General features: G+C 37.2%; 2 protein-coding genes across 2 annotated transcripts in view; both read right to left on the bottom strand.

Annotated features, from left to right (window-relative positions):
* Window positions 1-15738, bottom strand: part of LOC131695572 (synaptotagmin-5-like) — a 116810-nt gene that overhangs the window by 54610 nt on the left and 46462 nt on the right. The gene's annotated exons all lie outside the window — the stretch shown is intronic.
* Window positions 2207-3064, bottom strand: LOC131695573 (general odorant-binding protein 45-like). The gene has a single exon (XM_058984110.1). The coding sequence runs from the start codon at window positions 3062-3064 to the stop codon at window positions 2207-2209; it is 858 nt and encodes a 285-aa protein (XP_058840093.1).

Genomic DNA, 15738 nt, shown 5'->3' with positions numbered 1-15738 from the left:
TTTGCATCGCATTTGTTCACCCGCTTCAACATCATTTAACAAATAGCTCTGATTACGTCTTGTCTGTTATGTAATTTTCTTATGCTGAAGCGCTGCGTAGATTCGCACGTCATAGCCACGGATGGCATTTATTTAGTTATTTGTTTGCGTATTGACCAAAAAAACTCAAAGTAAATTATTTTTGTTCAAGTATTCGGGCTAGGAAAGTTTCATTAGCCTAACTGGAGGTTTATTATTAAACTATAGGAAAGCGACTGTAGCGGCCATCATCCGGTGTGTGCACAGGTGCTTCGAATCCGAATTTAGGATGTAATCTGCAGCAATTAAGCAGTTTTTCGTTTGATTTCTTTTGATACAGCGTGGGGCAGTTTCGGAGTAGGCAGCACATATTTTTAGCTCAGTACACTTATGCTTCCGAGAAAGAATAAATTCAAATTCATATAAAATTATTTTTAATATTGATTTTGATAGGGTAAATTTGGTCTCATTATTTTAGTAAATCTAGAACGCTGGCTAATGAGATTTGTTAACCATTAACAAGTTCTAAAATGGAAAACTTTATTTCCTAACCTATTCGCACAATGTTAAGAACCAAGATAATAACACAAATGCCCTGAAAAATGGTGAAATGCTCGGGTTTGTGCGCAATGAAAACTCGAATCGAGTGCCCTTGTTTTAGCCCTACCATTTGACTCAATGTAGGATGACAATGGAAACATGGCCAAAATACGCTCGTCACCCTATGTGTAATATTTTTTTCAAATTTTTAGTTCAAACACAACAGTGAAAATGTACAGTGAATATATACTGAAGATATCGTCAAGTTAATAAGATTTCTAAAACAACCCTGTCATCTGTTATGAATAAATCAGCAAAAGTATCTAGCAACTCGAGAAGTAATTAAAATCTGCATCGCTCTGCTATGCAAGAAAACCCAACATTTCTGATGCAGGAAGAAAAAAAAAATATGATAAACGACTAAATTGATGGACGTGCGATGAGTTATGTTGAGATATGTGAAAACGCTCTGAGAACTGACTTTTGCTCACAGCTTATGCAAAATAATATACATCGGACATGGGCACCGATACTGAGCTTCTGGAACACGCTAAGAACGGAGAAAAGCGTTTTATGAGGGTTGCACACAGTTCGCAGAATTTCGGTATGAGGCTAGGATGGCCATTTATTTTAATTGCATCGACGTTTCAGTATCCCTATTAAAACTTCCAAGGTTTAATAAATCATAAGCTATTTCATCAACCCTCGCCATTGAATCAAACGTGGCGTGATATTAGAACCAATTAGTCCACCCGTGCCAAAGTATATCCTATATTATGAGGGAACTTTTGTGTAGGCGAGGGTCTGATTGAAGAAAGGATTATGAATTTTGAGCTAGCAATAGGCAGCAATATCACACGTCGGTAGATAGACGAAACTGGCCCGGGTAAAGAAGAGAAAGGTTATAGTTCTGGTGGTTGGGTGTTTTGGTCTGTGGTTGAAGAAAGACCATCAAGGAGGCCCTCTTTTGTTTTTTTTGAGACTGCACAGCTGGAAGGCATAGCTGTAGCTAGTACTGTGAAAATGAGGGGAGTATTAGTTTATCTAAGACGTTCGTCGTACGAAGAATAAATTAAACGAAGAATGTTCGATTCAAATGATAATTGGATCAAGGCTGGAGCTGCCCAATCTGTAACGGCCGATTTTTTCAATTGGAAAAATCACACTTTTGAATTTTAGTGCCTAACTAGCGCCAATTTGGTGTTGGTTTAGACTTATCGAACTAGCATTAAGTTGGTGTTAGTTATTGACGAGGAGAATCCGAAGCACTGAAAAACAAACATACAAGTCTTGTGTCCCCAAGCATAAAAACATCGGCCGTTTTCGAAAATTTTTCCCGTTCGTGAATTTCTTATTGTTAAATTGCTGATTGATTTTCATGAAGATTTAACAATCCGTGTAGATATGGGAAAAAACGATATTAACTTGTTTGAGTTTCGATGTACACAATCTTTCTCCTTAATAAAACAACTTTCGAATAAGTGACGATTTGACTTAGAATATTTCTAACTTAACTGAAATATGTGAATGTTGGGTTGTTTGTTTCGGAATAAAAAAAACTTCTATGTATCGAATAGATTGCAAAGTAGAATAATATTTTAAATCGTTTGTGCCGCAAATCAACAGTGTTAAAAAGAACCGCCAGAGCCTAGTTTCCATTGTACAGTGCATTGGAACAGATGCATCCGTCCCCGTCGCCGACCAAAGTCTTCGCTGCCTCTTGCACGTACTGTACCAACGGGAAAATATTGCTCAAACATCTGACGAATGATTGGTGAACTCGTGTGACCTCGTCGGCGTTGCACTTCTCCCTTGCCACACCATCGATGCACTGCTGGGTCTGCGGATCGAGCAGAATCGGGTCACCCACTTGAGTGTACAAATTGTCCAGTCGGAAGCCGCTCCGGCAGCTATAGTATCCTCCACGGATAAGCAGCAAATACAAGAGTTGCGGGAAGTTAGATTCGTACATAATGTCTCCTCGGCAGTACTGGATAAGAACGTCCTGAGGTAGGTTGGAGATGATGAGTCCTGTTAGGGCCAACTGTTGTAGTTCATTCAGTTCTTTGGGAATGTATTGTCCACTTGTGATCAATTCTCCATAGTATCGGTAGTAGCATCTGAAAGTTTCATAAGCGCGCCTATACGGGCAGTAGTAGGTCAGACTATCCAACGTGGTGTAGATACATTCACGAGTTCGTCGCTCGTAGCATTTGTCGTCAGCAGATGGAGCAAAGAAGTTTCGCAGTACATAATCACGTCCACCAATGCTGTCATCCCAGCCGCCAAGATTGATCAAGGTACAACGAATCAACACCTGCACCTCTCTATCATCTGGGAATGATTCGCGGATATATTTTTGGACGGTGCAATTCGGCACTTGGAAGTACTCGGCACATTCGTACAGGGCGGTTTCGAAACTTTTATACACGGTGTAGTGGGGAAGCTCAGCCAGTACCGCCGACAGATAGCATCCCAGAACGAGCACGGTTACGAGTTTTCCCATTGTGAACGCTACGAGGTTCGAGAGTCCAAGGGCACGGGGTTAACTGACTTGCTAGGGCTACATGTGGGCGTATTTAAACCTGCCCAGAGCGTATCATCCCGGACGTGCCTTTCGTACGCGTGCGGATTCAATGAACGGTGTGCCGGTAGTTTGGTAGTGATAACATTCGATAGGACAGTTTGCAAAAGTCATAACATTCAGAAGCAGGAAGTACGCTAAGTCAATGACATGGGCGTTTTTGAGCGTTTGACTAACTGCTAGAAAGTTACTGGTGAGGAGTCGAAATATTTTGCTATGACGATTCACACATTATTATCGAGTTTGAACATTTCATGTGAATTAGAAGGTTTGACTGAAATACATAGATATATTTAACTGTTCGATATTTTTAAATACCTAATCTATTCATGACTTATATAATTTAACATTATGTCGTTATTTTAGACATCAAAAGCTTGAAATCAATAGTTCGAAAGCAATTGAGACTGCAGTTCAAGGTTAGGTATAAGGAGTTGGAGTTTAAATTAAAGTTTGTCATAGTTCAGTTTGCTTAGTGTTACACACATTTGATCCTAATGTGATTAGTAGAGTATCGTGGGGTTAAGGTTGGACAGAGAATGGGCAAAAATCGAAAACGAAAAAAGCAGTTTTTTTCCACACCGTGTGTTAGATCTTCATAAAAATCAATCAGCTTATTTAGAATGTTGTTACAGTACTGCTGATTGATTTTAAAGAAGATCTAACACACGGTGTGGAAAAATACTGCTTTTTTCGTTTTCGATTTTTGCGCTTTCTCTGTTCAACCTTAATTACGTCTGTTTTAGTGATCATTCATAAATTACATAACGCAAAAATTGCCCAAAATTGACTCCCCCTCCCCCCGTGCAACTAATTGTTACAAATTTCCCTATCCCCCCTCCACTATTACGTAACAAATTCCTCGAAAAAAATTTTTTTGTTCAGTTAAAACATGTTACATAACGATCTAGCTTACTCCCCCTTCCCCAAATGTCCCAACATGTCAATACTTGTCGTACACCCTCCCCCCTAAACGCGTTACGTAATTTATGAATGGTCCCTTATTTGGCGAGCTCATGCGATGGTACACAGATTTTGACAAACTCGCTGGAAAGGTTAAACATCTGGCAACGTTTTGGTAACAATCATTTTATGCCTGGCTAAATATTTTTCAAGCTAAATCTAAAAAAGCGAAGGTACTTTTTTCGATGTTTTTAAAATCTGGGTGTGCGATAGATCACTATCTTCTGTGCGACGATCACGTTTGCGATTCGAAGCAATTTCTTGGATTCCTTTTCCTTCTCTTTTTGGATCATGTTTTTTGCGAAATATCTGATGCGCTTTCATTGATAACGAGCACTTTTTTCAGACGAGCACATGATGTTTCGAACGGAACGTTAAATTCTTTAGAGACTGATCGAATACTTGTGCCATTTTGAACAGATGCAATTGAATTCTTTATGTCATCTTTACTTCGTTTGGCGTTATTCGCACGAAATTTCGCATAATTTTCCTGCTAAAATAATTCAAATTTACATTATAGTAGTGACCTGTGGTGTCCCCAAACGAGCACAACACTCGAGTTCAGCATTAATTTTCACGTACGAAAATGCTCACTTGACAATTTTTTTCATCGATTAAATGTAGGGCGTGTAGTTGGCGGTGTTTTCAGTTTTCAATTTTTACCGCTTTAATGTAGGTAGATTTTGCAAAATAGAATACACGGCATGAAAGAGCAGACTGTTGGCAACATTTTTTTTAAAGTGTTTGATGCACTGTCTCCATTTTAGAGACAAAAATATGTGACGCGGAAAACCCGCCAACTTACCCCGGCCCCGGGGTAAGTTGGCGGTATGTGAGAATACTCCAAAAAATAACCAATCAAATGGAGATTCAATCACGTCAAGGGTCCTTTTGGAACGTGCTGAATGTCTTTTCAAGAAAACTGTATGTTAACCGACATTTGCTATTACGACATTTGCTGCGTGTACTCCCTATTCAAAAGCTAATTTTCGAAATTCTTCATGCAATTGGCCAGAATAAATGTCTCCTACATCGGCGAGATACACAAGAAATAGATTTTCTTACTTTGGAGTGAATTCCAGAAATAAAAATTTTTGATGACTTTTTTTGCACTGTAAATAGTATCGCCAACTTGCCCCGCATGCAGCACCGCCAACTTACACCAATCGCATATTTTATTAAAAACTATTTAAAAAATAACTTTTGTTTGTGGATATAAGTAATATCTATACGGATAATGAAAGCTCTTTTCATGCGCTATCGAAAAATATAATCATTCAGGAAATGAATTGAAAATCACCCTAAATAACGCAAAGTATTTAAAATTTAGAAAATTTACTTGGTATGCTCGAAAACACAATATCACCCACAACTTCCACCAAACAAATCGTTTTGCAACAAAAACACATTGGATAACGGGCTTCGCATAACTTGAGGTACACAAGAAGAGGCAGCGCTATATGTCTAATACAAACAGAGAAAAAGGGATTCCGCCAACTTACCCCAACCGCCAACTAGCCCCAGGGCTCCCCTACTACAACGAGGACGACAGACAATGCGTTTTCACAGAACAACGCGCGAAAACATAAACGACGCCGTTACTAATACAGCTGATCCACGGCTATAGTCAAAATGACAGTCGTCAACGATGTTCTCTGCCGTGTATCTAATTCACGCAACTTGAGCGACCTCTGCACTAACATAGGAAAGCTGATTCCCTATACCTGTTGTACCCTCATTCTACCCTAGTTAACAAAACGCACGAAACGAGCAGTCAATTTTAAATCCATCTATAATTAATTCACAAGCACTCGTATAACTCGATTTCGATTTCGTCTCTTCAGAACCGTGTCACTTGATTACTGCACCAGGTTGACTTAAATTAAATTACTAAATTTAAAAAATATTAAATTAAACAACTTTCACGATGGATGATGATGATGATGATATAGAAACCCACCATCAGTGCATGGAATACTCCGGTGGCTGAAGATTTAAGTTATCAACCAACATTCACATTAACGCTGTATGAAGGGCTAAAATAAAATGAATTAAACTTGCAAAAGAAACATGATTTGATTTTTCATTAAATCGTCTCACCGATTTACACATATTCTTTACAAAATGTTTTATCAATTTTTGATCGTACACCCTTCAATTATGTCAACGAGCAAACAATATGTAGGGTAATAATTTTTCCAAAACATTTTCTTGCATTCTTTAGTTAAAAATAATTGACACGTATTGTATATTCTGGCTGAATTTTATATTTTTTCCAAGTTATTATTTTTTGAACTTTTGAAGTTTATAAAATTGTACATTTTTCAATCACTGATAACTCGGAAACGATTCGATATATTAAAAAACATATTAAATAAAAAAAGTTGCATTTTCAAATGAACTTACCGAAAAAAATTTACAAAAAAATATTTTTTTGTTATATCTATCTATCTATCTATCTATCTATCTATCTATCTATCTATCTATCTATCTATCTATCTATCTCTATATCTATCTATCTATCTATCTATCTATCTTCTATCTTCTTCTTCTATATATATATATAAAAGTGAATGTTTGTATGTATATGATTTATGGACTCCCAAACGGCTTAACCGATTCCCGTAAAAATTCATGCATAGTAAGCATTTGTTATGGAGCGTGTTTGTGTGCTATTGGTTGGGGATTACCTGCCCGCCAGATGGCGCTTCGGAACAAATTGTGTTTTTCTCCTATTTCGTTGAAAGTCGCAGCAACGCGCGATGGGTATTAGCTAGTATATATATATATATATATATATATATATATATATATATATATATATATATATATATATATATATATATATATATATATATATATATATATATATATATATATATATATATATATATATATATATATATATATATATATATATATATATATATATATATATATATATATATATATATATATATATATATATATATATATATATATATATATATATATATATATATATATATATAAAAGTCAATGTTTGTATGTATATGATTCATGGACTCCCAAACGGTTTAACCGATCGCCGTCAAAATGTATACGTAGTAGGCATTTGTTATGGAGCGTCTTTGTGTACTATTAGTTGGGGATTATCTGCCCGCCAGATGGCGCTTCGGAGCAAATTGTGTTTTAATTCTATTTCGTTGAAAGTCGCAGCAACGCGTGACGGGCATTAGCTAGTCTATATATAAAAGTCAAAGTTTGTATGTATAAGATTTATAGACTCCCAAACGGCGTAAACGATTGCCGTCAAAATTAATACGTAGTAGGCTTTTGTTATGGTGCGTGTTTGTGTGCTATTGGTTGACGATTATCTGCCCGCTAGACTGCGCTTCGGAACAAATTGTGTTTTCCTCCTATTTCTTTGAAAGTCGCAGCAACGCGCGATGGGTATTAGCTAGTAACTTATAAAATTTGCAATTATTTGAAACAAATTGATTTTTTAAATCTGGACCAAATTTTTTTCACCTATTATTTTCTTTAAATATTAAGAAATATGTTGAAAAGATTATGTAAAAATATGGTAGTGGACATCAAAATACTTTGCGAGATATTACAATTATAAACTTAAAACAAGGCAATTTTACACTAAACGCCCAGAGATAGGCCTATTATAATTGAAATATCCCGTAAAATACTTCGAGCTCCATTCTGAAAATTTCACACAATCTTCTCGATATAATTATAAATTATTTGAAAAGCTAAAAAAATTTTTGTTTGCGCATTTCCAAAACAATTATTTGCTTCTGACAATTGCAGAATACATAAATTACATAATAAAAACTGATATTTCAAAAAAAAATCCGGTGAAATCATGCGAAAACACAACTTTTATTATTTAATGGTTTTTCCACTAATCTAATAGTTTCCAAGTTATCAGGAATCGCGAAATGTTCAATTTTATTAAATTTATGAAATTTAATAAAATATATTATGAAGTTCCAAAACTCATAACTTGAAAATCATATAAAATTAAGCCAAAGCTTAAAATTCGTGTCAATGATTTTTAGCTAAAGAATTAAAAAAAATTGGAGGAAACTAAAACTGACGTGGACTGACTCACATTCTGCAAATCTAAATTTTTTTGATGGTATCCAAGTGTTAAAAGCAAATAATTTTTTTAAAAGTCGCCCTGAAAACATTTTTTTTGATAACATAACTATATTAAGAAGATTATGTGAAAATTTCGGAATGGAACTCGAAGTATTTTACGAGATATTTCAATTATAACAGGCTTATCACTGGGTGTTTAGTGTAAAATTGCCTTGTTTCAAGTTTATATTTGTAATATCTCGCGAAGTATTTTGATATCCACTCCCAAATTTTTACACATACTTTTTAACGTGATTCTTAATATTCAAAAAATAATAATAAATAAGGAAAATTTTGTCCAACTTTAAATAAATTGAATATGTTTCAAATACAGCCGACAGCCACGATCTTGAGATGCTATGTGTCGACACTGAAACATCGCTTGAAACCAGCGGCGGATCAAGGAAGAGGATCCTTGGGGTTCGTACCCTGCCGAAAATTTTCAACTTTTGTATTCTATTCTATTCTCTATTCTAACTCTTACACAGACAGTATTGACAAGCATCCTGGAAAACACTGCAGGTATCCTTTAGTGTTTTTCTTGTCAACATTAATATTTGAAGCATATTACAATATATCGCAAATATTAAAACGGGCAAGCTTACTGTGCAGAGTTGGGTTTGAAGATGTTTCAATATTATACGGCATTTTAATTATTCATTAAATGAACGATTCAACCAACGAATCGTTTTGAAACATGAAGGAGGAAGAAACGAGGACAACCGTACCGACTGTTTCAGTTTATAGGGGGTTATGATAAAACGTTGGGAGTGACTTTGCTAAGAAGGTTAATGTCACTCCTTTGGTCCTTTGGGATGGGACAGAGGTATTTACACCTTACCCTGGCTCATTAAGCCTAGATTAAAGCGCCTTTACTCGCTCTCCTCCAAACTGATGTTGTCTTCGATTCTAGATCCGAGTCGCTCTTGGTTCGCTCTATTATTTACAATAGCGATATTAAAAGAGTTAAGTTTATTAAAAGTTCAGAGCGGATCTAGAGCGACCGCGATCCAAAAATAAAATCAGCGTTAGCATGCACCTGTGCTGTAAACTTTCATTGTTCTTAGGAGATTATTTCGAGAAAAAAATATATGCGATTATTTTCTAGTTTTAGTATTTAAGTATAAATAGATTGAAGCATGGCAGAATGGTTATTCGGTGGTTCAGTTGATGACATACAAGATACAGAGAGTGCGGCATTTCACCCCTACTCGGCATCTCTCCCAAAATTACCCTATGACTAATAACAATGGTCGATAAGAAATAAATTGAAATACTCCCTTATCCTTCAGGTCCGCCTTCGACTCCTTGGAGCTGTCTGCAATAGTTGCTCGACCACTCCCACGTAACACAGTTTGATGCAGTGAGTGAAATTCAGTGAGAAAAATCTCTTCCAGTAACTCCAGTTGAGGCCGGAAAAGTTCACCGGAAACACTTGCCGTCAATTGTTCAGAGTAAACAGTATTTATCCAGACAGCACACAACACTGTCAGTTCGTACCCTTTCGAATAATATTCCGAGCAAATCCAATCATTTCTAACATAAGGAAGAAGGAAGATTGACACAAAAATTACGCATTGAACATTTTCTCTAAGCCTGCTCCTGCCGAAAATTTTCAACTTTTTTAACTTTTAGAAATTTTAACTAGTTTCAATTTTAAAGTAGCAACCCCTCATTGCATACTCTTCAGGAATCAGAATATATTGGCTCAAATGGCACGTTCCCCGTACATAGTCGGGGATTTGTGCCTTGCCGTGTGTTTTCATCATTTCCTGAGCGGAAGGAAAGGACAAGGAGGTGTGGGGAAGTAGACTTGGAAGGGTGGGAAAAACAGCACAAAACAAAAAATAAACAACAGGTAAATTAAACTCACAAGTAGTTCAACTTGCCTGCGAATAAGCCTAAAGCTCTTTACCACATTGGATAAGAAACTTTAGTATGTCTCTGAGTTTCAGTCGACCAAACATGTTTTCGTCTATATAAGGACGGCTGAAGACTCGTAATCGCAATTGCGCTAGCGCTGGGCAGTTGCATATCAGATGATATGAAGTTCCGTAGTCGGATTCACAAAGATCACATGAAAAAGACTCAGCGCGCTGAATAGTTGCCATGTGATAATTGAGTTTGCAGTGGCCGGTTAAAGCCCTGGTCAGCAAGCCGCAGTGGAGCTTCGAAAAATGTAAGAGATTTTTCGAAACCACTGGGCATGGTTGTTCTAGAAACGCCTTTGTTTGGCGACACGTTTGTAGATTTCTCCAATAATTGCGGTGCTCGGACGAAGCCCAGGACCGTATTTTTTCCCTTATCCAACTTGTCGAAATTGGCAGCGCGGGCTCAGGACCAACGAAGTCAATCGCTGAACCTGCCCTGGCCAATTCGTCAGCCCATTCATTTCCAGTAATACCGCAATGTCCGAGCACCCAGACAAGGTAGATAGTGTTGACAATGCTTAGTTCTTCGATTTGGGTTCGGCACGCGATCACTAGCTTGGACCGGGATTTGTCTGAGCTAAGGGCCTTGATTGCAGCCTGACTATCGGAGTAGAAGTTTATAACTCTGCCGGACAAACTCAGTTGAAGGGCCGATTGCACCCCGCACATAATCGCAAAGATTTCTGCTTGGAATACAGTACAGTATCTACCTAGTGAGTGAGATTGTTCCAGTCTCATTTCACGACAGTAGACACCAGCACCAGCACGTCCCTCCATCAGAGAACCGTCAGTGTAACAAACCACTTGCGTTTGTTGTTGTCTTTCCATAAAGCCAGACAACCACTCCTCTCGAGAGGGAATCTTAACATGGAATGTCCTATAAGGAAAACTACAAGTGAGTGTAATATCGCTGGGAGCAAGAATATCTTCACCCCATGTAACCATTTGTGACCACAATCGTGTATGACTGGTAGCAAGATCAACATGATTACTGTTCCACAGCCCAGTAACCTGCAGTCTGTATGCACATGATAGTGCTTCTTGTTTTAAGTGTATGTGTAATGGTTTGATATTTAGAAGTGCCTCAAGAGCAGCAGTCGGAGTCGTGGTGAAAGCACCAGTCAACGCCATGAGCGCCATTCTTTGCATATGGTTTAGCTTTGACTGGACTGTCACCACCTCTCCCCTCTGCCACCACACAAGGCATCCGTATGACAGTATTGGACGTACAATTGTCGTGTAAATCCAATAGATGTATTTAGGTTTGAGACCCCAGGTCTTTCCAAAAGTTCGTCTGCACTGCCCGAAGGCCATGCACGCTTTCTTGACTCTGAACTCAATGTGAGCAGACCAATTCAGTTTGGAATCCAATATGACTCCAACGTATTTGACTTGATCTGCACACAGTAGCTCAGAATCAAAGAACTGCAAGGGACGAACCCCGATTGTTATTCGCTTCTTCGTGAAAAGAACCATTGAAGTTTTGCTTGGGTTAACTGATAGTTTAACTTGTCGACACCACTGTTCGACAGCTCTTAATGCCTGTTGCATTAAGTCAAAGATTGTTCCGATGCAAAATCCAGTAATTAGTATTTGGTAATCGTCAGCAAACCCGTAGGTTGGAAATCCAAGCTCATTGAGTTTCTTCAACAAGCCGTCAGCTACTAAGTTCCATAACAAAGGTGACAGAACGCCGCCCTGAGGACAACCGCAAATACTCAACTTCCGTATCTCAGCCTGTCGCAGTGACGAGCAAAGTATGCGGTTACTAAGCATTGCGTTTATCCAACCTGAGATACATGCAGGTATCCCATGACCGCGCGTCGCTTCCAGAATAGACTGGAAGGACACATTGTCAAAAGCACCCTCAATATCTAGGAATACACCCAAGCTAGATTGCTTGAGCGAGAAGGCTTTCTCAATGTTGTAAACAACATCGTGAAGCAGAGTGATCGTGGATTTCCCACACTGATATGCATGTTGCATTTTGTGCAGAGGATATTCAACTAAACTAACGTTCCTGATGTGATGATCGATTATCCGTTCCAAAGCTTTCAGAAGAAAAGAACTTAAGCTGATAGGCCTAAAACTCTTGGCTTCTTCATAGCTTGAGCGCCCCCCTTTGGGAATAAATCTAACAGTTATTTCTTCCCAAAGGGGGGCGCTCAAGCTATGAAGAAGCCAAGACTTTTTTAACTTTTAGAAATTTTAACTAGTTTCAATTTTAAAGTAGCAACCCCTCATTGCATACTCTTACCTACGGCTAAAAAAGTAAAAAAAATCGCGACCGGGATTAGGTTGACGATTTTTAGAGTGATTGCATAACCTTTCTATATGAGAAAGGCAAAAAGGTGCCAAAGTCCAAAAAAGTCAATTTTCGCCAATTTTATTTTTTTTTAGATTACATCAAATCTCGACGTTTCATGCATTTTAAAGACATTTGGCATCAAAAATACACACTCGATTTGGAAATTTTCAGTTTTGAACATATTTCTATATGAGAAAGGCAAAAACGAAATTTTTATGTGGTACGGAAAAATTTTTGACGCTCCGTGGTGCAACTGGACACATATATATATATATATATATATATATATATATATATATATATATATATATATATATATATATATATATATATATATATATATATATATATATATATATATATATATATATATATATATATATATATATATATATATTCACAGTAGGCATTTGTTATGGAGCGTGTTTGTGTGCTATTGGTTGGGAATTATCTCCCGCCAGATGGCGCTTCGGAACAAATTGTGTTTTCTATTTCGTTTAAGGTCGCAGCAACGCGCGATGGATATTAGCTAGCCATTAATAAAATTTTCGTGAAGGAATAATAAGGATTATTTTACATCTCCAGTGTTGAAATTCTTCGAAAGACAATTTCACAATATCATATTATCGTATAAAGTACGATTCACACGATACATCAGACTTCCGTCACAGGTTTGGAACGTCAACGGAACGTCAAGATTAGCTACATGCAGTTAAATGGAAGCATTCACATCAACAACGGCACGGCAACATCAACGGCACGGAACGTTTTGACGCACGGCACGTGTGAACGGGCACAAGAGAAAAGTATTAAACTTATCCTGACGGAACGGTGACGTTCCGTTGACGTTGACGGAATCCGATGTATCGTTTGAATCGTCCTTAAAAGTGACCCCATATACGAGATATAGAGAGTGCGGCATCTCTCCTGACGCGGCACTCTCCCGAAATTATCATATGATAGGTGGAAATGTTGCGAAAAGGTTTTCGTAGTAGTGACAACTAGGGTTCGTCGCGGTGCGGATGTGGGCGGTAAATGGATAGTCCGCACCGCAACCGCAAAAAAATAATAAAACCGCACCGCTTACCGCAACCGCATTGCATTTACCACACCACGGTAATGCGGTAATTGCGGCAAAAATCATGTATTTTAAAAATTGTGCTGAAAAATTATTCATTTGTTTTGTATAGCCATATATAGTAAAATGTTATTCTTATTTACACGAAAATTATCTTTGACTCCTCAGAATGTAACATTTATGAAAATATTCAACTTTGCAAGTTTTATTAAGAGGGGTAAGGGTTTTGGCGTGAAAAAAACACCTTTTCTCGAATTTTTTTAAACTTTGCGTGAAGCGAACTGATCAAAACTTTTATACATTATAGTGTATCATTTCAAAAACATACTGTAATTTTTCCATGCAAAAATATCGACAAACGATACGGTGACGAAGCTTTTTGTAGAACTTCTCTGGAAAAACATGATTAGCGGTGTTACCTGCCATTCAAAAACTACTTAACCGATTTATTTCAAACTTTGTATATAGATTCTATGTAAAAATACCTAACCCCTACGTTAAAGTTTCGAGATAAATTTTCATTTAGGGCAAAAACTGTCCAAACTATGCAAAATTTGGCATCTGGGCTAACTTTGACACTTGTCACAATATGAAGAAAGACTTTGAGAAACACAAAAAATAGCAATGCCCTACACTAACTTCGAAAGCTTTACTTTCAAAAAGTTACAAAATACTCCTAACTGAAAAATATTATTTGTTTATTTGGTAAAAAATTCACAGTTGGACGAACAATGGACGAAAAAAAATTCTTCTAAATTCGTTTGGTTTGATGAAGATAATTACATTCTTTGGATTGTTTTTAAGTCGTAGTATCATTAGTTCATCTCTAAGTTCTCCAAATTAATCAAAATTCACAGTTGAGAAAATGTCATCGAAAACGATTCATAATTCCACAATTGCCAAGAAGAATCAGGAGAAATGAAGCATTTGGTAATTGGATTTGACAGTAAAATTCAATTGTTTTTCAATGATTGGATTTTGCGTTTTATGTATTTGAAAAGGTTCGTTTCTAATTTTTTTCTTTGAAAAATAATGATGCCAATTTATATTGGACACAGCTTATAGATTTTATTTCTTAGTAACAGTATGTTTTATCATATTTGAATGACCAAAGTGTAAAAAATCAAGTAGCTATAAGTCGAAAACAGATTATATTCGGATTTCTTTTCAAATCATTGTCAAGTCTATGGAAATTAGAGCAATTAAATGTTTATCATGTTTCTCTATTGTAGGGTAATAAATAAAACTCGAACGTTCTGATAGAAAGATGTTCCTAATAATGACATTTTGCTAAGCATTTGTTCAGAAAATAAATCTAATTGCGCCTTTCTCAAATGGTAAAAGTCGGAGTTTTAATTCACTTTTTAAAGCAGACAGCAGACTTTATCAATTATTTTTTGAAGCGCGGTTGCGGTAATACCGCGCGGTAAAAGTTAATTTTCCGCACCGCATCCGCGGGAAAAAGTGTCTCACCGCACCGCAGTTTTTGCGGTGCGGGTGCGGTAAATACCGCGCGGTTGCGGTAATTACCACAACCGCGACTAACCCTAGTGACAACACAGCATCGTGTTTTGCAAAGTTTATAAAAAATATTCAGCAACCCGCCAAAAGGCGGAGTTAGGCAGAACCAGGATAAACCTAGGTGCTTTGAGTTCTATGGTTATTCGTCTTTGGTAGTTACTAGGTTAGAAGTGTGGTAAGCGTGCAACAGGTTGACAACAAACAACTTTGTGTGCAAAGTGAAATCAGGGCAGACATATAACGATATGAATGTCACTAGTAACTTGTAAACAATGTTAGCTGTTGTTTGTTTTAGTAATTGTTTATAAAAGTCCCTTGGGTTAATTATTTAATAATTGCTCCATGAATTGCTTCACTCAAATCGATATCCAACAGTTCATACAATAGCTAAGCTTAGCTCAATGCAACGCCGCTGCAAAGCTGAACTTTAGTATTGGCCCAGCCTGCCTTTCACGCACATTAATTTTTCTTATTATTGATTAATGGATCAACTGACCTTTACCTTATGGATGGAAAGTTTTTGTTTATGTTGCAGCTTCCAGCTTCCAGTGCTGCTGTTACTGGTTCGAGAGGAAGCATAGGTACTTTCTCTGGATCAAATTACTTTTCATTATGCCACGACGGCTGTATCCAGGTTTTATGAGCCAATTTTGCACCAGTT

This window comes from Topomyia yanbarensis, unplaced genomic scaffold, assembly GCF_030247195.1.
Source record: "Topomyia yanbarensis strain Yona2022 unplaced genomic scaffold, ASM3024719v1 HiC_scaffold_45, whole genome shotgun sequence".
NCBI classification, from domain to species: domain Eukaryota; kingdom Metazoa; phylum Arthropoda; class Insecta; order Diptera; family Culicidae; genus Topomyia; species Topomyia yanbarensis.
The sequence above is the reverse complement of the archived record's forward strand: the minus strand, read 5'-3'. Positions and strand labels throughout refer to the sequence as shown.